Source organism: Carcharodon carcharias, chromosome 13 (assembly GCF_017639515.1).
Source record: "Carcharodon carcharias isolate sCarCar2 chromosome 13, sCarCar2.pri, whole genome shotgun sequence".
In the NCBI taxonomy this organism is placed as follows: Eukaryota; Metazoa; Chordata; class Chondrichthyes; order Lamniformes; family Lamnidae; genus Carcharodon; species Carcharodon carcharias.
This window is the reverse complement of record NC_054479.1, coordinates 137896035-137920386: the sequence shown is the minus strand read 5'-3', so window position 1 is coordinate 137920386 and position 24352 is coordinate 137896035. Positions and strand designations below refer to the sequence as shown.

The window sequence follows — 24352 nt, the reverse complement described above, 5'->3', positions numbered from 1 at the left end:
CACTAACCTTTTGCCAATCTGAGTAACTACCTTTAACCCCTATTGTCTGTTTTATGTTTTATAGCCAGTTGCTATCCATTCTACTATTTGTCACCCGTCTCTACATGTTCTACCTTTAGTCACGAGTTTACTATACGGTACCTTAACAAAGGCTTTTTAAAATCTAAATATATCACACCTGTGACGTCACAATTGTTTACCCATTGTCATATCTTCAAAGAATTCAATAGGGTTGCTCAAGTGTTTTGAGTAACCTTTGAAGACAAAGCAAAGGGAGATCCAGCATCAAAGACTTAATTAATGCATTGAACCTGAATTAAGATGGTGACTTAATCAACTTTTATACATCATAGTTGAACAGGCTAAATATGATGACAACTTTTGGGACAGCATTATTCTACACTGTGCTCGTTGAATCCTGAATAAGCCTCAATAACCAACACAAGGCCAAAGGTATAGTATAGTTCCAGAAAGTCTACTGGAACTATAGATTTCCTGGTGTGCACATCTAACATAATACTTCTAGAAAAAATACTTTGTGAAAATGTGAAAATACACTGGAGTGAAACATTCCAGATATTTTTAAATTAACTTTCAAAACATAATAGATCACAACTTTGGAAAACCGACTGTACTTTGTTTTTATTCTTTAATGGGATGAGACTATTGCTGGCAAGGCCAGTATTTGTTGCCCAATCCTAATTGACCTTGAGAAGGTGGTGGCGAGCTGCCATCTTGCACTGCCGCAATCCATTTGGTGTAAGTACACCCACAGTGCTGTTAGGGAGAGAATTCCAGGTTTTTGACCCAGTGGTAGTAAAGGAACAGCGGTATATTTCCAAGTCAGGATGTTGTTACGAGGCTTGGAGAGGAATTTGCAGGTGGTGTCAAAGAAACCTTAGCCAGAGATTGCAGTGCATCTTGTAGCTGGTACACACTGCACCGGTCATGGAAGGAGTGAATGTTTAAGATGGTGGATGGGGTGTTGATCAAGTGGACTGTTTTGTCTTGGATGGCGGGACAGCTTTGAGGGTAGCCAACTTCACCAGCTGCTGCCACCACCTCACCTTCCAGTGCTCCAAATACTGTAAAAATATTTAAGTTAGCTCTCAGAACTTGCTCTTTGCTACACATAACACCTAGCACGGAGATGTGGACAACATTACCTACTCAGTGGTTTAACTTTACAGCTCTTGTCTCTCATTACCCTGGATAGAATGGGTGTGGGGAAGATGTTTCCATTAGTAGGAGAGACTAGGACCCGAGGGCACAGCCTCAGAGTAAAGGAAAGACCTTTTAGAACAGAGATGAGGAGAAATTTCTTTAGCCAGAGAGTGGTGAATCTATGGAATTCATTGTCACAGAAGCCTGTGGAGGCCAGGTCATTGAGTGTATTTAAGACCAAGATAGATAGGTTCTTGACTGGTAAGGGGATCAAAGGTTACAGGGAGAAGGCGGGAGAATGGGGTTGAGAAACTTATCAGCCATGATTGAATGACGGAGCAGACTTGATGGGCCGATGGCCTAATTTCTGCTCCTATGTCTTATGGTCTTATTATAACTAGTATTATATTGAAAAGTTAAATAAGAAAGTTACAGTTGTGACTGACACACTCTCTCACTCTCTCTCTCTTACCTGAGCTACAGGCTACTGCTTCTTCAGTGCTGGAGGGCCTCCTATTGCCCCTCCAGCTTCGAGAGCCTGCCTGTCATCCTTAATTGGACAGTGAGTGTGACCACTAATTGGTCAATTCAGGGAAAAATCACAGTCGGGTAACCCTTTCTCATACAAGTGCAGGGTTCCGACCCTCGTTTGATCCCAAAATCCTGCCCCTAGTGTCTATTGCAATTAATTAATTTAGCTGGCATCCATAAAGAATATACACCCATAATATCTGGGAAGTTTCCAACAAAACAGAAGAAGACTCAAAGCATGTGATAAAAGACTAAAAGAAGAACACAATACTTTGTTGCAGTAATTTTCTTTTGCATGGCATTCTAATTTTTGGTTTAATTTTATTCCCCATTTTAATGTAGGACATTAAAGTAGGACATACAAAATAAAACTATCTACTGTAATACAAAAAGGCACAAATTAGTTAGGGTGTACACACTGCCTTAAGTGTCACTTACTAAATATACCTCAATTGATCCATAATGGTATGCTCCAAGGCAGTTATTCATTCAATTAAGTGGTTCTGATGCCATAACCCACAAGACTGAAGCTTGCACAATTATCAGCAGAAAGGCTACGTTGAACTCTATCAGCCATTTGCTATTTCAGCTATATCACAGCTTGCCTTCAATAAATAACTTACTAGCTGTTTATAGTTATGAAGTGGGTATGCAAAGTGCAGTAGGGGCACCACGTAGGCGGGAGAGTACCTGAATGGACGTGATATCATAATATCTAACTGTACATTAATACTACAGATAGGATGTGGTTTTCAGTAGATTACCAGAAAATTAAAATGCAGACTCCACACTAACCTTTGGTCATGTAATCATAAATAAGGCTGTATGCACTTTTAATTACTTTATAGCATAAAGCATGCATTAATCTAGGTTTTTGATTTAAAACACATTTGAGTCACTGCTGCTGTTCCACATAAAGATAAACACGTACATAACATGGCATAATATATTATTAAATACTTCACATAATGACCTCAAAATTGATAGTTCTTAAACTATAAACTACAGATTATGAGGCAAAATTATATTGGGCATTAATTTCATTGTACTCAAGAGTTGACATACATACATGTTTGAATGAGTTATGTGGTGCAGGACTTGCACCAGTTTCTTCAAGATAGTCATCCCAGTTGAAGTCGATGTCCTCGCCCCCAGAGCCAACATCTGTTTAAATAGAATTGAGAAGAAGCTTAGCATCTGTACTTATTTTACTTCATGGTTTTAAAATTGAAGTACCTGACAGTTATCTATAATTAATTTTTTTTAACCTTATAGGCAGTACCCAAAAAAGCCTGCTTGTCAAAAGCAAAGTTCTTTGGAGGTCACTCAGTTATGAAGTTATTGAACATTTTCACTATTTTAAGTAATTTGATGATTTTCATGAATCCCAATTGTTTATGGCTGTGCAGCTGGCGGAAACTGTAGGTCAAGTACGAAAGTCAGCAATATCTGTAGATTAATTATACTGATGTCTATAAAACTGAGTTTGAAGTATTGCAGTGCAGAAAAATGTAACTAAGCTGACGCAAGTGTGAGGAGGATGAGTTATGAGTAAGGAATTAGAGAGAAGCTTACGTTTTACAATCAAAAAGGACCTCGTTAAGTTAAACGTATTCATTCAAACATTGAAATATTTAAAATAATATACCATGCAAGGTAAAGGAAGTTATCCATTTAACACACAATTATATATGTTATGATGGAACAGGCAAATGTACTGGTCGGATGACCTTCCCTTATACCTGACTTTAATGGCCTGGGGTTTGTAGTCAGCAGGAAAACAAAGCTCAACGCTCACTGCTGACCCTGAAGAAAGCTGCACACAAAGATCTAGGGTTCTCAGTGGCACAGGCCTCCCCTTTCCTGAAGGCAGTTTAAATCTCACGCCAAATAAAAGGGAAATCCAAGCATCAACTCCAGTGATGTCAGTAAACAGGGTAAGCAGTGAATCACACTGAAGTAGTCAAACACAGCAAACCAGGAAGTTAAAAGCACTAAATACCTTTCCATTAAGTGGAAAATTTCAGATAGCAAAATAAATGATCATGATTGGATTAAGAATGAAGCTAAATAAAGATAAGGGAAATTCAAAACAATCAAATGTGGATTTTGTTTTATTTCCAATCGAAATGGAGAAATTTGACATTCCACGTAAAATTCACTTTTCAGGACCTGTGCAGTAGTTTAGCAGTAATTATGAAGCTAGTTACGCATTTGACAAGGTGTAATTTTTTTAAGGATTTTAACACTAACTCACTAGTGTTAGTGAGACGAAAACTAAGAAGTTCTCATCAGTTCAAAGATTTCCCATTGATTGCAGGGTCCTCAGCAGTGCACCTCTAGAGAAGTGTAGAATCACTGAGAGCAACTTCTGGATTTCCACATTGATCTGCACACGTAGGAATTTCTGAATGACAGGGAAGACCAACTGCTTTGCCACAATTACCACTGCAAAATCCTGGTATTATGTTCTGTTTTTACAGCAACTTCTATTTATATGGCACCTTTAATGTAATGCAGCATCCTAAACTGTGCCAAATTACAAGCTCTTTCTTTGCTTATTAAACCCAAGCATCAAAAAACATCAGAAGTTATATTATTCCTAATGATAGTACTGTGATCTGAATTTTCTGCACTGCAAATACTCTATCTAGTTAGCCTTATGTTCGTAACTGCATGGATACTAATTTTTCTTTTGACTGTACTTCTAGAAAATAAAAACACCATTGATTATGGGTCAGATTTTGCTGTCAGTAATGGCAAGGTTAATGGTGCTTCAGATGAGGTGCAGATGTGTGGTTAAACGTCAATATCCAAAAACTGCTGTCCAGTTGCACCCGCCACTCCACCATTAACTTTGTGTAAACACCACATCACTGTCTGTCTTACCATTGATCTGCATTAGATAGTATGAAGTTGCTGCATTTGCACTGTAGATATGAACTAAAAACTCGCCACAGAAAGTTAAGTTCTCATTACAAGCACAAATATCCCTTTCAAGATGTGACCATTGTTAATTACTACTAATCAACCTCTGACATTAAAAATTAACTATTAAAATCTCATTCTTTCAGGTATTTGTTAGAATTTTTCTAAAATAAGGATTTTTTAATAAAAAAAGCTAAATATTTTACTTTCCCTTTGTTGCTTTTCTCTCATCTTTTTCCCCTCTCTTTCTCTGTACCCAATTTGACATTGAACCTTTTGCTGGTTATTTCTTAATTCTTTAATCTGATTGGTTAAGGAGGTATACTGTTGGTTGCCTTGCTAACTCAAGTATCAGGTGCCCTACTCCCCTCACTGTAACATCATCAGCTCACACTTTCACAAACTTAGTGGGTAAAAATTGTACTGACCTGAAGCAGTCTAACTCGCATCATCCTACAACAGCAAAATCTGGTCCAACGTAGTTCAATAGAACTGATAGACAAATGGCTATTGACCTTCAATATCACACAAGTAACTTCAAATGAAATGAAACTATTCTTTCAGTACTACCTTTTGAATTCCAACTTCTCAAAGTGGATCAGTATGATAAAAAACAATGGACATGGGGGCAGGGGAAAAAAGGAGAGGGTCATGCACATTGAGGTGGAGGTAGGCAGCTTCAAATTTGATGCTACCTCCTTGTTAACCGTATTCTAGTGTTGGTCCAAGCGAGGTACATACTGCTGGCTGGCTGCAGGGGGCCAAGTAGCATATGCCAACCTTCTCTAAGGCAGTCAGTCCCTCTTAAAAAGTGAAGCTGCACTAACCCCATAAAGGGCAAGTTACTGTCAGTTCAGTGATTTCTACTTGATTGTAGTCTGCAGGAAGTTCAACAGTGCAGGCAATGAGGAAGCACAGAATAACTAACAGCAACTTCTAGATCTCCGCATTTAACTACACATGTGCAAACTCCAGAAATTGCTGTCAATTTCAGAGGAACAATGACAGTGAACAATGATACTGCAAATATCATTACTGCCTCAAATATTCCAGTTGTGCAACATGGAGTGCTCTTCATGACCACTGGACCTTTTCAAAGCATTTTATAGCAAAAGAACAGTCACTGTTGCAATGTAAGAAATGTAGCAGACAATTTTACGTGAAGCAAATTACCATAAAAAGCAATGTGATGACTAAGATAATCTGATCTTTTGAGATGTTGATTGAGGGATAAATATTGGCTAGGACAACGGTGATAAACTCCCTTACTCTTCAAAATAGTACAATGGGATCCTGTGAATCTATCCGAGCAGACAGATGGGACCTGACCTTGGTTTAATCTCTCATTCAAAATATGGCACCTCCAACAGTGCAGCACTCTCTCAGTATCCTGGAGTGATACTTGAACTGATTACTTCTGACTGAGGCAAGAGTGTTACCAACTGAGCTACAGCTGACACTCCAACACCTGCAATTAGTTGCTTTTGCTCAGCTACAACAGTTATCTTTGGTGTTTAAAATACTTAGGTTTTACTGTCAATACATTATTCCAATCCAAAAATTAAGCAAATCCCATGTTTTTCTATTGCCATGAGGTATTTCTTCTGGGACACAAACTAGAAACCGATGATCTTTAGCATCGAGAAGCTGTTTCCACTGGAAGGAGGGTTGGTAACCAAATGATACAAATTTAAAACAATTGGCCAAAAAACTTGGAGGTGGTGGGGGAGAAAGAGAGAATTTTATTATGCAGTGGGCTGAATTTTCCCAAATTTGCACTAAGTGCGGTAGTGGGCGGGTAAAACAGCATGCTGCTCGCCAACAGCAATGGCGGGTTTTCACGCCATATCGTCCTGAGCCTGCCTCATTATTTATGCACTCTCGGGAAGCACGCCAGTTCCATGGCAGGCACGTTTATCATCTGGCCGGCAGGTGTCCTGCTTATACTTTCTCCATCTCTACTCATGCAGGACAAGCTGGCACACAACAAGAAAGAGAGGTCGCCGACCGATGGTGGAATAGCCGAAATCAAGGTGACCGGCGAGATCCTGGACCGGCCCTGTGCTAACGGTGAGGTTGGCGTTGCAAGACTTCCCTATTTTTATATTCCATTCCCTTTGAAATAAAGGCCTACATTCCATTTGCCTTCCCTATTATCTGTTGAACGTTTATGTTAGCTTTTTGGGATTCATGCACAAGGACTCTCAAATCCCTCAGGCTGCAGCATTTCTCCATTTAAATAATATTCAGCTCCTCTATTTTTCCTGCCAAAGTGCATAATCTCACATTTTCCCACACTATATACCATCTGCCAATTTTTTGCTCACTCACTTAACCTGTCTATATCCCTCTGTAGACTCCTTGTGTCATCCTCATCACTTGCCTTCCTTAAAACATTTGCAAAAAATGTTTCAATATTGTACTAGCATGGACAAGAGTCTGCAGTGAGATTTTACACTTATTACAAAACATGCCAGACACATTAGTTTACTTGTTAAAAGTAACTGTAACATTACAATTCAGTGACAGAAGCTTTTTTGGTCCCTTTAGGCCCAATTTTAACTCCAGTCCAAATGACGTAAACAACATATCCCCTTCAATCCTGCTGCCTCCCAAGTAATCTGTTCTTTTGAGAAGGGAAGGAGGAAACCATCCAAAACTGGTAGAGTTCTGTTTAAATGTGCAAATGGTGCCTAGTGATATCCACATCCCCGTAATCTCCAAATACAGCTTTGGAGCTCATGCACACTGAGTCAGCCCACTCCCATTTCCCTTAAAATTGGTGCTTTAAACCTACTGACCAGGCCTAAATTCTTTTTTGTAGCATAAGATTAAAATCATGGTAGATAATGGCACTTGAAGGTCAGCTGCCTCCTCCTTTTATCAGTGCCTTTATCAACAGATCAACACTCTATTAAACATTTTACATAACATGAAACATAAACATATAAACACAGGTTGGGCAATTCAAATTGACAAGACAAAAAAATGTCCAAAGCAAATCTCAACACCTCAAATCCAATTTCTTGCCTTGTAAAAGCCAACTGGTAGCCAAGAAACCAACCCCCCTTAGAATAAATGTCAACAATATTTTGCTGAACTTCTAGTTACCTCCATAAAAAACAATTACACTATCTCATGCACCTAAATATCAAATTGTGTCTGATACCACAAGCCATAGTTTCGTATACCTATACCAATCTTACAGCATAGTGACTATAGTCTATTGTGCTACAATACTCAAACAAACCATTCCATCGGATGTGAGTCTTTTGATTTTAAATGTTCAATTTAAGTCCAAGAAATACTAGCAGGTTAAAAGTTCCCTGTTGTGACAGAAATCAAATACATTACTTTGCCGTATCAGCTGAGAGTCGGAATTCTGATCTCTTCTAGTTAAGAACGTGGGAGTACTGCCTCCCATTCTTGGTCTGGACTATGTTGAAGACAAGCACACTACTAAATAAAAATTAGTTCCGCTAATTCAGTCATTTTTTGAACTAAAAATTATCCAAAAATTTATATTAAGCAACATAAATAATATAATGAAGTGCAAATTAATGCTAAAGGCAATCAGATAATGCAAAGTCAATTAATATTAGACTCAAATTTATATCCAGATTATCTAAATAAGGCACTACTTTAGATTCTACTACGCTTGCCTACTTTTAAAGCTGACCTTCCTTCTGCTTTTTAAAAAAATTTCTCCTACCCTTTCTCCCCTTTTCTATCTCCATTACTTCTTTCCAATTCTGTAATACAAGCACAGGTTCCTCTCTCAGCCCTTCTGATCTATTTTTCCAATCAGGTCAATAATGCACACAGAATATTAACAGAAATATGTACAATCTTACAATCTTCCCATGAATATACATACCTAATTCCAATTTCCGCAACACTGCACATCCCCCCCACCCCTCCACACACCCTCACATGAGTGAGTGGAATAAGACTTGTGATGTGTTATGACACTAATACTATAGTGACAAGCTGCTTATTCTCTTTCTCTTATTTTGCAACAGCATACCTCAGCTTTGTGCATTATATACACATCATACCAAAACCCAATTAGCATCATTTGGGAACAGAAAAGACAATTTTAATTTTGAAAAGTGCTCCATATGACAACACCATGAAAATCACAGAGCAATATGAATAGACCTTGGACAGCACTTGTTTTGAAAATTTTGCGTCACAAGCAGTTATATTTGCAAATTAAATGTTTGACTATTTCTCCCCCACCACCCCAAACATAAATTGCTTATTATTTTTCAAACATAAATTATTAGGAAATCATCAACACAGGAAAACAAGATTGTGTTCAGTTACAAGCTTTGAAAAATCTGACCTAAATATTCAAACAGTAGCCAAATTCAAATCTTTTTCTTTCAAGTGTTTTACTGGCTTTTTAATTAACACAAACACTGAATTTGTACCTGAGTCATACTGCTCTCCATTTAAATCGGATGGACTTTGAGTCTTCTCTAAAAACAAAGTCGTTGGTTCTTGCATACTTGAAATCAAGGGCTTTCTGTTTTCTGGTTCCAAGGACAATAAAGTCTGTTTGAAGCATTCAACCATTTCCTCTGCTTTAGTTCATGCCACTCAAAGAGTTTCTGTAGAAAAGGCAAATTAATACAAACAAATCAAAAATAAAATCCTGTTCATATGCACCAAACAGAGCAGCTAGTGGCAATGTACCCACAAATGTAGTCTCTCCACTTAAAACACGCATTGTTTCTGGTTAACCAATTTTATTGCACTTCTCTACACTACCTATGGCCCATCAATCTTTACAATTAAAGTGTGAAATCATCCAAATCAAAATTCTCTCAGGGGTAAAGCACAGAACTGACAAAGTTCAGACTGACACATTTACATGTTTACAATTGAACCAAAACATAAAGGAGATTTGTCACTATTTACAATATATATGATAATGATTAGACTTGTTCCTCCAACATCACCATCAAAAATAACCATGAAATCAAACTAAATAATGAGATTTTACCTCAGATTTTTCTTCAATATAATCAAGGGAAAATTGTCATCTAAACTGAATACGATGGAAATTATGCTCTGATTTCCTTCTAGTTATATTGCATGCAGTGTTCAAATAAGTTTTGCTACAATTCAGCATGCTTTATTTTAATAACACATTTGTCTTCACGGTAAGAGTCAATACCCATTTTATCCTGGTGACTCAGTAACTTAATGGTGTTACCTGTTTGTGTTACTCCCTGGAGATCAACTAAGTACATAAGGACATAAGGGCCAACTCCTTATACTGAGACAGTGACTGCACCTGCCCCGCCCCAGCAACTGCCCTTCCAGACTTCCCAGCCATGGCAAACATCCCTCCATTCTATCAAGCCCCTTAAAAACTTTATATGTTTCAATTAGATATCACATTCTTCTAAATTTCAGGGCCTATATGCCCAGTCTACTCAATCACTTCTCATAGCAAGATATCCCATTATCGGAAAAATGAACCTAGTGAACAAATGTTGCACTCTGTCAAAGGCTAGTTATCCTTCCTTAAGTAGAAGACCAAAACTGCACACAACGCTCCAGGTGTGGTCTCACTAAGATAAACAATTGCAGTAAACTTCTTTGCTCTTATCCTCCATGTGAATAATTATTTCATAGACTCTAAGTATCATTTCAGAACTCTTAACTTAATATGGATAGTTATCACACATTACTATATGGAATGCACCAATATCCATCATAACCCTTGCCTAATCCCTCAAATAAAAATCTTACAAGAGTCAAACTCCATTCAGGACCTCCACTCTGTGGTTTATTTAAAATAAAAATAAGTGGAGGGACTTCAAAGGCATAATGCCATCACTAGGCAAGATAATAGTTATAAACCATGGGGGCTTCATGCTCACAGTTCATGATGTTTCTTGGACAGTTTAAAAAAAAAGATTATTTAGCTGGAATCATTCAGGGTATCTCAATTCTCTGTACATTGCCACTTTTTCAAGTACAATACACAAGCTTTGGCGTTTGCACTGATCATCTTCCTGGTGACTGTTAAGTGCATTTTTGACATATATAAGTAAACTTTCAATAGAAAACTTGCAGTTCCAATATAATTTAGCACTTCTTCCCCTCACCCACCGAACAAAAAAATATTGGTCAATTGTCCTTTTCCAAATAATGAAAATACTGTTCTGAGAAAATTTTAGGCCAATATTTTCCTGGTGATTCCCCACAAGTTCCCAACTGCAAATGGACTATTTGGGGAAAGCACTTAGTTACCCATAGTATGAAGTGTTTCCACATCAAAAGGATAACAGCAGTGCCAGTCAGCTCTCTTATCCTCCCCCTAACACTACTGGCATAAGCCAAGGTCACACGTACATGTTTTCGGACTTAACGGTACTCATACTGGCAATGACACAAGATAGATTTCCCCAGTATTTATTTTTTTGAAATAGATGTGACACTCTTGCCTTCATAAAATTGTTGGGAAGTAAAACATTTCTTTTTACAATCTGTGAAACAGAAAAACATAGCAAACACAATCCAATCAAGTAGAACAGCATCTTTTGCCAAAGAATCATGAAATGACACAGACAGGGGTATACTAACAAACTCTATAAAGATATTAGCATGAGAACAGTTGGAACCCAAAGAGTGTGGTAGGGAATAAAAACAAACAATACTGGTTAGGCAGCATCTGTGGAGAAAACCAGAGTTAATGTTTCAGGTCAAGATGATCTTTCATCAAACATAGCCGTTCTGATGGAAGGTCATCTCGGACCGGAACATCATCTGTTTCTCTCCACAGATGCTGTCTGGCCTGCTGAGTATTCTCAGCATTTGTTGTTTTTAATTCAGATTTCCAGTATCCTCAGTACTTTGCTTTTGTATGAGTGTGCCCTTCACAGGTTAGAGTCTCAGAAAACCTACTCACTGAAGGCCCAGAGTCATGATTGGAAAAATCATGTGAACTACAGCCAAGGTCAGGCTTTTTGTTTGGTGGATCAACAGGCAATTTTGTGCTTTTGAGTGCTTATTAACTCATTTCAATGTGGGCTCTACAAAGCAGTGGAAATGTAAAGTACATCCATTCCTGAGAACTGTAGTAAATTATTGCAAACTTCTAGAAAAAGGTGTGACAAAATCTCAAGTTCTGTACTGGAGGGGTTGGTGGAGGAGGAGGGGAGGCAGAGGGCAGGTGGAAGGGGTGGGTGCAGGACTGATCCCCAGAAAAATCCACCTTTTGATTTGCTGTATTATATTTTCTATTTCCTTGGAGGCATGCGTGAAACATTCCTTAAGTAACAAAAGACGAACAAGACTAAAGTCAGAAATTGAAAAAGTAAATACAATTCCTAAAAGATAAAGAAAACTAACAAATGAGAAAGTAAATTAACTTGTTTTTTTTCTCCCTACTCCTTCCTACATACTGCTGTGCCAACTGCTGTTCTGAAGGTAAATGAGTTTTAGTTTACAAACCTGAAACTCGATAATCACTTATTTTTTAAGTGTTTGAGCATGAGTAAAATAACAAAGATCTACAAAATCAACAGCCTACCAAGTGTCAACTTCCACATTTAAATTGCTGAGAATTGTCATTTGACTGAGATGCACTACAAATAACATTGTCTGGATTTGGCACCAGGAGCCAGACATCGGGACTAAATGTGGATTCCGAGCGTGAAGTCGCTGGCATCAAGACCAGCAGAGCAATCTTCCTGGAAGCATCCTCCTAACTGATTGCTTCCAAGATCGCCAAACCATTAAGGATGGCAGGTGGACTCTTGATGCTGCAGGGCCCACTCTGGAATCTCAGCATCTCCAACAGGGAGGTGGGCACTGCTGAGGCAGGTCAGATACCATGAGGACACCTCAATGCTGGGCTGCACATCAATGCTTAAAAAAAGGCATTTTGTCAGGCAGATTGGAGGGTAAACCTCTCAGTTGGATTGATAAAAAGCCACAGTCATGGCAGAGACCTGTCTTAGTGGTTATGGGGCCTCCTAGCTTGGGTGTCAACAACAATAGAGCATCTAATGCTTAATGTCAAGTATCCTGGCATTAAAACGCAAACGCCTGAAGTCGAACGATGCAGTGATTCACTGTTATGATAATTTCCCCTTCTTGCAATTACTGTAAACAAGCTCCTAATTCTATTTTGATAATCCACCATTTCACTTAGAGAAATTAAATTCCTGCTGCCAAAATCAAACTAACAACAATTTGATAATGATATGAACTATATTTTCTATAATGTAATGGGCTTTAAGGTATATATTGAAATGGATGTGCAATAGAAGTGAAGTTAGGACATGGGAAATGATAAACAATAGGCAAAAAAGTTAAAGTTAACAATAGAAAATGTAAAGTGAGAGTAATTGTATTGATACATGCATTTGATAAAAGTTTTGTGGGGTTTTTTTAAATTCATTTGTGGGACATGGGCATCGCTGGCTAGGCCAGCATTTATTACCCATCCCTAATTGCCCTTGTTAAGGGGCATTTTTAAGAGTCAACCACATTGTTGTGGGTCTGGAGTCACTTGTAGACAAAACCAGGCGAGGACAGCAGATTTCCTTCCCTAAGGGACATTAGTGAACCAGATGGGTCTTTACAACAATCAACAATGGTTTCATGGCCATCATTAGATTTTTAATTCTAGATATTTATTGAATTCAAATTCCACCATCTGCCATGGTGGAATTTGAACCCAGGTCCCCAGAACATTACCCTGGGTCTCTGGATTATCAGTCTAGTGACAATACCACTACGCCACACCCTCCCCCATAATGATAAAAAAACTCAAGATAAAATGAAACATTATATTAAAATACCAGTCATTGAGCTGAGTGCAGACATATAAATTATGTAATTATTATACATCCTACATATTTATAGCTTTTTTCTAATTGAAATAATATCATATTACTCCCAAGATTTGGCACTACAATGGATTACATAAACATTTCAAAAAGTAAACAATTTTTCAAAAGTTAAAATACATCCAAGGTTAAATTCATATATGAATGTTCTCTGTGTTCTCTAATTTCTCCTTGCATCATGCGCTATGTCTAGCAAAATAGGAGAATGGTAGGTGATTAACAAAGCCACTGAGCCATCAGGGGTGGCCCCGAGTGATCACTTCAGCCTTGCTGGCTTTGCCTTTGAGAATTTCTCAACAAAAAGTCAATCAGCCAGGAGAGGTATCATGTGAAGAAATCAAAAGGCAAACCTTCCCCATTATCGCTGTGTAGCACAGCACACTAAAACATGCCACAACATCTTTCATACCAGCTCGTCCTTAACTATTTTTATACCATTCAGTAAATTTGTCTGAAACTGAGAATGCTATAATTACTTCTTGTCCTAGATATTACTTTCCACTGTTAGCAGGTAACACAATTCAGAAGTAAGACTCATTTTATCCTTTCAACCTTTCTGCATAGATTTTTCTCCTTGCCACTCTTAAAAAAAAAAATTAACATTTTACTAGGGCATAATTCCCTGGTTTGTAGTGTCCTCCGGTATCTAACCTGAGTGAGCGTTGATCGACTGTGGTTTGATCTGAGATCACAGCAGCCAAACCACATCCTGTCCTCATCCAACAACCACCAATGCACACGTTGCTATACAGGTCATATGGATGGCCATTAGGAGCAGGGAAGTCTGCTGATTGACCCCTCCCTGATCCAAGGGTGCTAAAATCAATTGTAATGCCCCATCTCAGTTTGGTTAACTCAGCACAGGCCAGGAATCAAACCTGGAACTTGCCAGGTCAGTGTGGTTCAGCTCGATAAGTCACTGGAGAAAGTCAATACAAAGGGAAAGTGTAGTTTTTTTATACAAGTCCCAGAGCAAAAATATTCTTATAATGGAAACGATCAAATGGTTAAGAGAAGAGGTTGGAAAAATTAGGGCTGTAATCCTTAGAGCAAATATTAATAGATAGCCTAATAGAAGTTTTCAAGATGGTAAAAGGTTTTGATAAACAATATTTCCTCTGGTGAGTGGGTCAATAACTAGAGATCATAGATTCAAAACTCACTGGCAAAAGATCGTCAAGAAAACGAGGAAAAACCATTTCACTTAGAGGGATGTCGAGATTTGGAAAACTACATGAAAAAGGTGGTGGAATCTGATTCGATACATAACTTTAAATGGATATGTGCTTGAAGATGAGGAACCTACACGATTACAGGCAAAAAAGCCAAATGCGGGCCTAAGTATGACTGCTCTTTCAAAGAGCCAGCATAAGTACAACGTGCCGAATGGCATCGTTCTGGGCTACAAGTTTCTACAAATCACTTCTGATTGTTAACATTCAACTAAACTCTCACTCAGCTTGAATATTTTCTAATGGGAAAGAACACGCTTCATTAGTTTTAAAACAAATTAAAAGTTTAAAAAAAAGCTTCAGAATCTGCCACAACTCAACTCTTCAAATCATTTGTTCTACTGATGGTATCAGAATAGGGATCATCCTTGCTGCACCTGTAGCTTTCAAACTTTAATAACACCATGACAAAAGAAAACAGCCTCAACATCTCCTCCTCCTTTAAAGGGGGCATACAGTTATACTGAACCACACTGTGCCCACCATGGTTTAGGGAGGACAGACAGGAATTGAAGAAAGCACAGGGAGGTTTATGAGAATGGCTTATCGGGACCGGGTATTAAAGTGATGTGGACAGATCGGAGACGAGGCCAAACAGCCTCCTCCTTTAGGTGTCAGCTGTGGCTTAGTTGGTAGCACGCTCAACTGAGACGGAAGGTTGCGAGTCCATAACTCCACAAAATTCAAGGCTGACACCCCACTGCAGTACTGAGGGAGTGCTGCACCGTCAGAGGTGCTGCCTTTCGGATGAGTCATTAAACTGAAAACCTGTCTCCTCTCTCTGGTGGCCGGAAATGATCCCGTGACACTGTTTCAAAGAGGAGCAGGGGAGTTATTCCCCAGTATCCCGGCCAATGTTACGGATAAATCAGGTCATCATCACGTTGCTCTTGAAGGGAGCTTGCCGTGCGCAAATTGACTGCTCTTGTTTCCTATATTTCTCCAGTACTGGAGCAGTGACGATGCTTCAAAAGTACTTCGTCGGAGGTAAGGCATTTTGGGACGCCCAATGGTTGTGAAAGGCACTGGGTAAATGCGAGTCTTTCTTTTTTCTGAGCTGTAATATTCTAGAACAGCGCATCCAGAGGCTATGCCTCATGAACAAATAAACAAATAAACTTCTCTCTAACCTCCCCCCTCCCCTCTTCTTCTGCTGCAATGTATTTTTTAGAGGGGGGAAACGCACACATTTGAGGTGAGGTCCACTCAGCTGGGGGTGGGGTGGGGAGGGAGAATTATGGAGATGGCAGCCCCAAGCACAAACCATCCGCCTCCTCCGCTGTCCCGCTCCGAATGGCCAACTGTCAAACCAGCCTCGCGACCTGGTTGGCACGTGACCTGGCCGCGCAGCGCGCAGGCGCCAGCTGCCCACCACACCCCACACCCCACCACTCGGGCCTCGCCTCCCGAGCATTGATTGGCCGGCCGAGACTCATTCATGGAAGTGCCGCCCGCCGCCCGCCGCTTACGAGAAGCTCCTCGTGCACTTCCAACCATGTATCCATGCGGATGGCAGTACCATCACCTCGGTCCTAAGGCAGCTCTGCGGCTTTCCAACCAGCACCATTTTCCCGCCCCCCCCCCCCCCCCGGATAATGCGACTGTTGCATTTTGCATCTTAAACAATTCCCTCCGCCTCTCAAACACCGCTAACATTAATTGCAACCTTGCTTCTTGCATCATTGGATTTGTTGTTGCATCGTTAAAGATCGAATGTGCAAAATGATTCCATAACGGGAATAAGTGCAGGAAATGGTTATATGAGCAATGTTCATTCATTGCAATATGTATTATTTATGCAAATATGGTAATAGCCGTTTTCCTTATTAATAATGCAGATATAATAACTGATACTTTGAAGACCAAACCATTTCCTCTGTATTCATCATTCTTCTACTGGCCGTGGACTCACCCCTCCCCCCAATTTTCAGGCAGATTTATTTCATAGATATATTTCATAGCCAGGATGTTTACTGGACTATTGTGGCGTTTTAATGCTGAATTGTCACATCAGCCACACTTTGCATTCCTTCTATTGACGTATTCCAATTATAATGATCACCTGAGCCCTCAGTGACACAAGTGAGTGCCACATTTTTCAAAGCATTGTGTGCAATACAGTGCCACAAGCATTTAGTCCCGCATCCCGCATCACAGTAGGACCAGGCCATTGGCGGCTAAAACTGCCTATAAACTAATGATGTTACTACCCAAGGTACAACAAACACATTGCACAATCGCATTATATATTGCTGCGCTGATTTTCTTACGTTTTGTCTCAACTTTTCAGCAGTTACTCCAACAACAATAGGATCAATCAAGTTTCAATTCGCCATGCTCAGTAATGCGTACAAACGTTATGTCATCATCAGCAGCTTTCCCTTCAAACACACAAGTACTTCTAACGATAAAAACAGTTCCAGCATCCTATATATATATATATCTTCCATTTATATTTGCAGAGCGCTCACCATATTTGTGTCAGTAATAATGAGATATAACATTATCCAAGGGTGTAAATGTCAGCATTTAATTTGTAATATCTGGCCACACAGGTAGCTCAAATAATAAGCCAACTTTTATCCAAGTGGCTGATATGTTAGAACTATTTGTTATTTTAGTGCAGAAACAACAGTTAGCTTCTCTACTTATGTCTAATCTTCGCACAGTCTAATTTCTTACAAAATACGACCTAGAATTCTGCTGTCGTACATACCAGTACATTTGCTTTTTAATTGAAAATAATGGGTGGGAGTTATTTCTGAAATTCCTTAAAGCCCATGTGGTTTCCAAAACAGGTTCATTAGCCATACAACGGGTTCTACACGTTCTCATATTTAGTTATTTAAAGTGGAAGGAAAGTGAGTCATGTGGGAATATCAGAGTCAGGTAATTCCAAACTATCCATGGTTATGTACTAACACCGATCAAAGAAAACCCAGAGATAAAATACCTCCTTTCAGTGTCAAAATTTCCTCTTTGCTGTCCAACTATCTGTTTTCCTTCCTCTAGGCCACCGACTTCCCACTATTCACAAATCTATCTAGCAAATACAACCTGGAAAAAAACACATTCCCACGGTTCTATGGCTTGAGTGTGTTCCAACATTTTGTAATACACCAAATCAATGGCCCTAGTGTAATTCCATAGAGGGAGGGGCTGGGATTCAATACAAATATGCAAAGCTTCACCCATCCGATCTGTAAAATAGAATATTCATGCACTATACTTTTGACTCTAAAGATGTGGTCACTTAATCCTTCCAGCAGAGTGCCACTGCTATTAACTTCCTATTAATTTTCAAATTGATTTGTTCTTAATTAAATCTGGGATATAACAATGAGAAACAAACTTATAAATAAGTGAGATGTCGCGTGGACTTTTAGGCCTCAAGAGAAAAATGATTTTAAAACAATAACACAACAGGATCTTAGATCAGCTAATATTCGGCTCACTCTGGGGTTTATAGTTCCTGTAATTCTTTCTCGAGCTTCACTGTCACCTCGTACAAGCATCGAGGGCTGCTGAAAGATTCAACGTGAATGCAAACGCCTTTGAACACACCAACATGCGAAGCTGAATGGGGGCAACAACTGGTTCATCAAGAGTGGCCGACACAATGGTGGCCAGCGAATCATGACCAAAGCCTCTGAGCTAATCATGGAGAGCTATTTTGGAAATTTGGGGACAATCCACTTTTCGTGGTATTCTTAAAGATTTACATTAAAATATCCACTGCCAACAAAACAGGTAAACATTTATGGAACAGTGGAGTGTGTTAAATACAATGGGACACTGGCTTTTTAATTATAAACCCGGCTTCTGTGAGTAGCAAGCGGCACTGCCTCATTATAATGTTCCAGAAGCATTTCAAAAATTAGATGGGTATAAATTACTTAATGCGCCTTTAACTTCTAAATCACAGGAACATCAAGCAATGCAAAGTAATGAACTTGAGGTATTACGCCCTTATTTGTATTAAACAATGCTTGAGAAAAAGTCTCAAATGTACTTCAGCGGAAAATTGTCGGATGGAAGGGAAATATATGGGCCTTTCCAGAATCACAGTTATAAGTGAATTTAATAAACTACTGGACGTCAATCTGTGCCTTGTGGATTTTCTAGGTTATGTGTTTCAGGGACCTGGAAACGCTGTGTGCCAAGACAATATTTTAACAACAAAATGAACCAGTAACTTTCCTACATATTGATCAAGTGGAGCAAAGTGGTCCACTTCCACTGACGGTTGTGCAATTTCATCCAATACTGTGTCACTGCTAAATTGCTAAATAACATTGCAGCGTTACCCGGTTTATGCGGACAGGTGCTGCATCCGATAAAACTACTCACTTTCCGCTTTCCAGGTTGCCTCGAGTCGGGTTATCACGATTTGCTGCCTAAAATACTGGCTTTTGAAAAACAAAGGCCCCATTTCGGTAACATTTGTACACGGCCCCATGCCATTACTGTAAATCAATCACACGTTAATGGAGAGAAGGACAAAATAGCTACCACGCGAGTCACTTGTAAAAAAAAAACAAAAAGAGGAAACACTGTTGATCAGTGATCCCAATGACACTCACCAATAAAACTTCACCGTTTGTTCGCAAAGACCATTCCCTTAAGTTCAAAAGTGCTGCTCCTTTGATAAGCGCCCGCGGGCTTTAGGACCCGGTGGAAGATTGGGGTAGTGACAAGCGCTACACATTCCCCGGCTTTACCATGTCCATATGGCGCCAAACAGCGGATCATTTGCCGCTAGAGAGAGACCGAACCTCTTTTTTATATCAGGGACAAGGGTTACATCTTGATTTACAATTATAGCCCTGGAGCCGAGATTAAGAACAATTGCTTTTAAAACATACACACACACACACACACACACACACAGAGCGACGTGCAAACGCCTCGAATCCAACAGTGTATCTGATTAGCAGAAGTGAAGTCTTGCCATGCGCGCTTGACAGAATATCGGCATATTGATTTCTTCCGCAAAGCTAAAAATGGACCTCATCGTAGCTTATTTGCATCAAACAAATGCAGTCTCGGGGGGTGGTGGGGGGGGGTGCTCTGGCTGTTAATTCCAGCCCTACTGGAAACAGTGAATGTGCAACACCGTTCGGATCTCGAACGATATTGCACGTTATTTCTCAGGCATTGTGACTTAAACCCCCGCTGCTATTTCCCCAAAGTCGGCCTTATTTATTCGTCTATTCATTGCAACTGGCCTTAAAACAGCACGAAATGATGGTCTATGTCATTTCTCACCGCTAAAGCGGGGTCAAAATACCCTCTGGCCACTGCAACAATCCACCTGGTTCGAGCGACAGAGCAATTTGACAAGCTTCCTCCAATGTACAAGAGCGAAGAGAAAAAAAAAAAAATCAGGAAGTATTTTTTCTCTCTCTCGGTCTGAAACTCCACTATAGTATTCTCCCTCCCACTGCACACACTTACCCCAAAGTAAATGTTAAACCAAAAGTCGACACACCGCCTCTTTACAAGACAGCTTTCTCTCCCTGCACCCCCGTAACCCCCACGGTCGCATATTGCACACAGATAGTTGTTCCACTATGAGACGCAATCTAGAACGCCAACAAGTGGTTCAGAGGGAAAATAAAGCGCAATTAGTGATGCAACACACGATGCACCTAATTTGCATCGCAATTTCTGCTATGCATCAACATTGATCCTTACGGACAATAGAGTTTTCGGTAGATTTTTTTTCACAAATGATGAAACGCCAGTTTTTCAACATTATTCGTTCTAATTTCATCACTGATTGATGTTGGGTCACAGGCCCTTTAATACAGAAACGTACCTTGGTGTTTTGCCAGCTTAGTTCTTTAGTCAGAAAAGTCTTCAAGAGGAAAAAACTTTGGCAGAAAAGCGACGCCTTAATTTACCACTTCATTCACTAGAGGACCTCACTATGCACCAAAACACACCGGAGAGAAGTCGAAAATGAAGACGGTTTGGTTTTTTCCCGTGAAAAAAAGCCTTAATTCTCCACTTTAAAAAAAAAACACCTTCCCCGCCATATTGAAATTGGCAAGGTTGTCCAATATTTATACAGGCAGTTACGTAACTTGCAGGGAAATACTGCCAAATACCGAGCGAAGAAAAAAGAAATAGTACAGGAAGCACAAAATATGTTATTAAAACTAACGAGGTGCATACGTTACAGTGAGGAAGCATCGCAAGGTAGGTCAGTTTAGTAAAATCGAAAGGAGGTCACGAGCCTTCGCGCAAGCAGAAATGACAGGATATCAGTTTTTTAAAAAAAAGGAAAGATACAAGGCAGATTTACCTAAAAGGCAAAACAAAAAAGAAAGGAGAGCGTTTTATAACAAGTAAAATCGTGGCTATTTCGGGAGAATAATTGCTTTCCTCCCACACCACCCCCCCCCCCCCCCACCTTCCAAAAAAAAAAGCTTAAGATTGTCTAGGGTATAATTGTATATATTTTTTTTTCCCGCGTGTTGAGCAAGTAACAAAACACACTCGGGGCTGAATAGATGCAGAGAGACAGAGAAGAGAGCCAGAGAACAGAGAGAGAGAACCGAGAGAGAGAGAGAGAGAGAGAGAGAGAGAGACAAGCAAACACTTTGCACAACTTGCTTTCAACGTCATTTTTTTTTTTTTGTTTTGTTTTTTTTTTGCAAAAAAAAAAAAAAACAAGCTTCAGATCATTAAGCGAGAAAAAAGATCCCGCAGCCTTGACAATGGGGCAGAAAACGACGGGGCTCGAGCAGCCGAGACGCCCGGGCTACCTAAAGAAATTAACAGCGACCCGCTAACTTACCGGCAGCAAGTTCCGGAGGAGTTAAAAAAAAAAATGCTACCCATTTCCCCCCTCCCTCCTTCCTTCCTTCCCTCCCCCCTCCCCTCCTCCTCCTCCTCCTCCCCCTCCCCCTCCCCCTCCCCCCTGTCCTTTTCAGTGATCAGTTTCAGAAGCCCGATTTCTTTTCTAGCCTCATTCCAATATGGCATCCTCTCTGCGCGCATGCGTTACCAATTATTTTCCTGCCAACTCCTTATGACCTTTACAGCAGTTGCAAATTTTTTTTTTTTTGGGAGACTGATACTGAGCCAATTATAAATCAATTCTTTGGGATGCACGTCCAACTTTTCCTCCACCAACCAAACCCCCCACCCACCCCCCCCCCTTGTCTCTCAGAGAGAGAGAGAGAGAGACACATACACATACACACACACAACATACACACAATCACCAAACCTTTCCTAATCTTCTGATTGACATCATTATCCGGGCCTTGTGATCACATCTATTTCAAATCATTTCGATCTGGCCGCTTGTGAAACTGACACGTTTTCTTTCTGTGTGTGTGTGTGTGTGTGTGTGTGTGTGTTTTAACCACCCCCCACCCACCACCACCACCTTCAAAAAAAATGGAGAAAGTTGGGGAGGACAGAGAGAGAGAGAGAGAGAGAGAGCAACTACACAAAAAATCCAACTATTGCCTGCCGAAGGAGCAAACCCACCCCTCCTATCGCCCCCCCACCAAAACCCTATAATGCAGATCGCGCTGTTTCAACTCGTCCATTGCGAAATTGATACAGTCTAGAAAACTTGAAACTCATATTTTGTTTAAAAAAAAATTTTTTTTTTTTTAGCAGAAAAGCCCACAATGTGTGCCGATGTGAAATTTGCATTTCATTTTCCTTTCGCTGATTGTAATTGGTGCGGGTTTATGTAGATCCACATCTATTTAAAATGCGAGCGTTCGACCGGGTTTGCTGTTTTTCTCTCTCTCTCTCTCTCTCTCCCTCCTCTCTGTTTGTACATAAACGGTTGTGTTTCACGCTGCAGTACATGTCTGCAGTGATGCCTTCACTTCTTCAAAGCTGATCCACACAATGAATTTGGGTGCTGGAAATGGCGTTTCGTTGTGGTATGTTTTTTTTCTTTTGCTGCTGCGCACTAATATGAGCGACATAACCGCAAGCATCAGCAGACAGCTTAAAGCTTCACAATGAAGATTAAAAACGCTGACGATCAAAATCTGGCAAACATCGCCGATCTTCCCTGGCCAATCTCCCACCCACCCCGACCCTCCCCCTCCCCCCCACCCACCCACCCACCCAATTCCCAAACCAACGAAACTGCATTAGTTTGAGTACCGATGGATCTCTGGCACTTTTGTTTTTTCCAGCTGTCACTTCCTTCAATGTCAAGATGCGGGTGTCGAACTTTGTCAATACACCTGTGTGATAGATACCTTTGCCCATGTGTCTACCGCACATCCACATCCTACGTTTTATAAAGGAAACCGGCGGGGCGACCCGCCTCAGATGTGCTTTACGGGCAATATGAGGTAAAGCACAAGTTAAATGAAAAAAAAATATATATATATATATCCGTGCGTGTGTCAGTTTCCTTGCAAATTTCATTTAAAGTCACAGCATCTACCACGGGGAACTTGCGTAATTTTCTCTCTTGACCGTGCCCAGTGTCGTCTAATGTGCATTTGCTTTATCCCTGCCATTTGTGAAATTCACAATAAATATTGTAAATGAGTCAGGCATGAATCAACGCAAAAGAACCCCCACCCACAAAACAGATCCTTCTCTCCTCCCGCGGAGATTTTTATACAGTTCATACTTCTGCCATCGAAAAAAAAAACGCATTACTGGATTATTAAACCACGGGCAAACAGATAACCCCCCAATCCAATATTTGCGACCCAGAAATAGCTCCAAACCACAATCGCTCGCGGGCAAACAAAATGTACCATAGAAGCGTTTAAATATTCTTGCGTGTACAACTCCAAACAGCGAGAGCAACTATTTGCCCAGGACTTCGCCGTTATTAAAAGGGAAGATTTATGGCAACTAGAGTGCGATTGTTCAAAGTATTTTACGAAAGGCAGAATGCGCGCAAATGTTTGTGTTTTTAATGTCGACTTCTTCAGTGCTGCCTCGGTTATGTATGTCTTGTTAATTCATTGATCAAGGTAGGAGGTTCTCATCCGCCGAAGCTTCACTTACATCCTTGACGGTGCGGATTTCCGAGATTCTGTGTTCTCTTATTAAAGTTGCCCTGGCCACTCCCTTGTCAGCCGACATCTGCTCATTTTCCAAACCCATCTCCCTCTAACTACCACCTTGGAACTTCAAACGTTGCGTGTGCCTTCTTGGATAAAGGACAAGGACAGCACGGAGAATCTCCAATCGCCATATTTCCTGACTGGCATATTAAAAGAATACTCTAGATTTCAGTTCTCACCCCGACCCTCTCCTCTCTGTCCGATTAGAACGAAAACGAATGTTTTAACGGAGGGAATAAACTTCAAAGATTGTTACGTAAGCCTTAAATCGTTGGCATAATCTTCAGTATACATACATACTCTCACAATCTGTGTCTCACTGGACAAAAGGCAATAATTGTGATGACATCCAGCAGCACATCACATTCCTATATAGCCTTGATATAATTACAATGTTTTATTCTCTCCCGCGCGCAACAGACGTGTAACAATTTATAAAGCGTCGTGTCAATATGTTACAGCAAAAACTCAAATCAAAGTAACTTATTGATCGGGACCTTTAATTGGTCAACATTCAGAACCCTCGAACCCTAAGGGTCCGATTCTTGTG

The 24352-nt window shown here is 40.1% G+C and overlaps 1 protein-coding gene across 5 annotated transcripts in view; it reads right to left on the bottom strand.

The window, feature by feature from the left end:
- The window catches only part of sfmbt2 (Scm like with four mbt domains 2), a 197079-nt gene extending 175525 nt beyond the window's left edge, over nt 1-21554 (bottom strand). Inside the window, exons 1-4 of one of the 5 annotated variants that reach the window (XM_041202509.1) lie at nt 21537-21554; nt 20553-20661; nt 9060-9239; nt 2765-2859 (exon numbers count right to left, since the gene is read on the bottom strand). In XM_041202509.1, coding sequence (XP_041058443.1) covers nt 2765-2859; nt 9060-9204 — 240 coding nt within the window. In that variant the 5' untranslated portion in view covers nt 9205-9239; nt 20553-20661; nt 21537-21554. Of the gene's footprint in view, nt 1-2764; nt 2860-9059; nt 9240-19314; nt 19452-19999; nt 20089-20188; nt 20320-20552; nt 20662-20911; nt 21085-21536 lie in introns of those variants that run through there. The other 4 variants (XM_041202513.1, XM_041202510.1, XM_041202512.1 and 1 more) reach the window with 4 other exon arrangements.
- Between the last annotated feature and the right edge of the window lie 2798 nt (nt 21555-24352).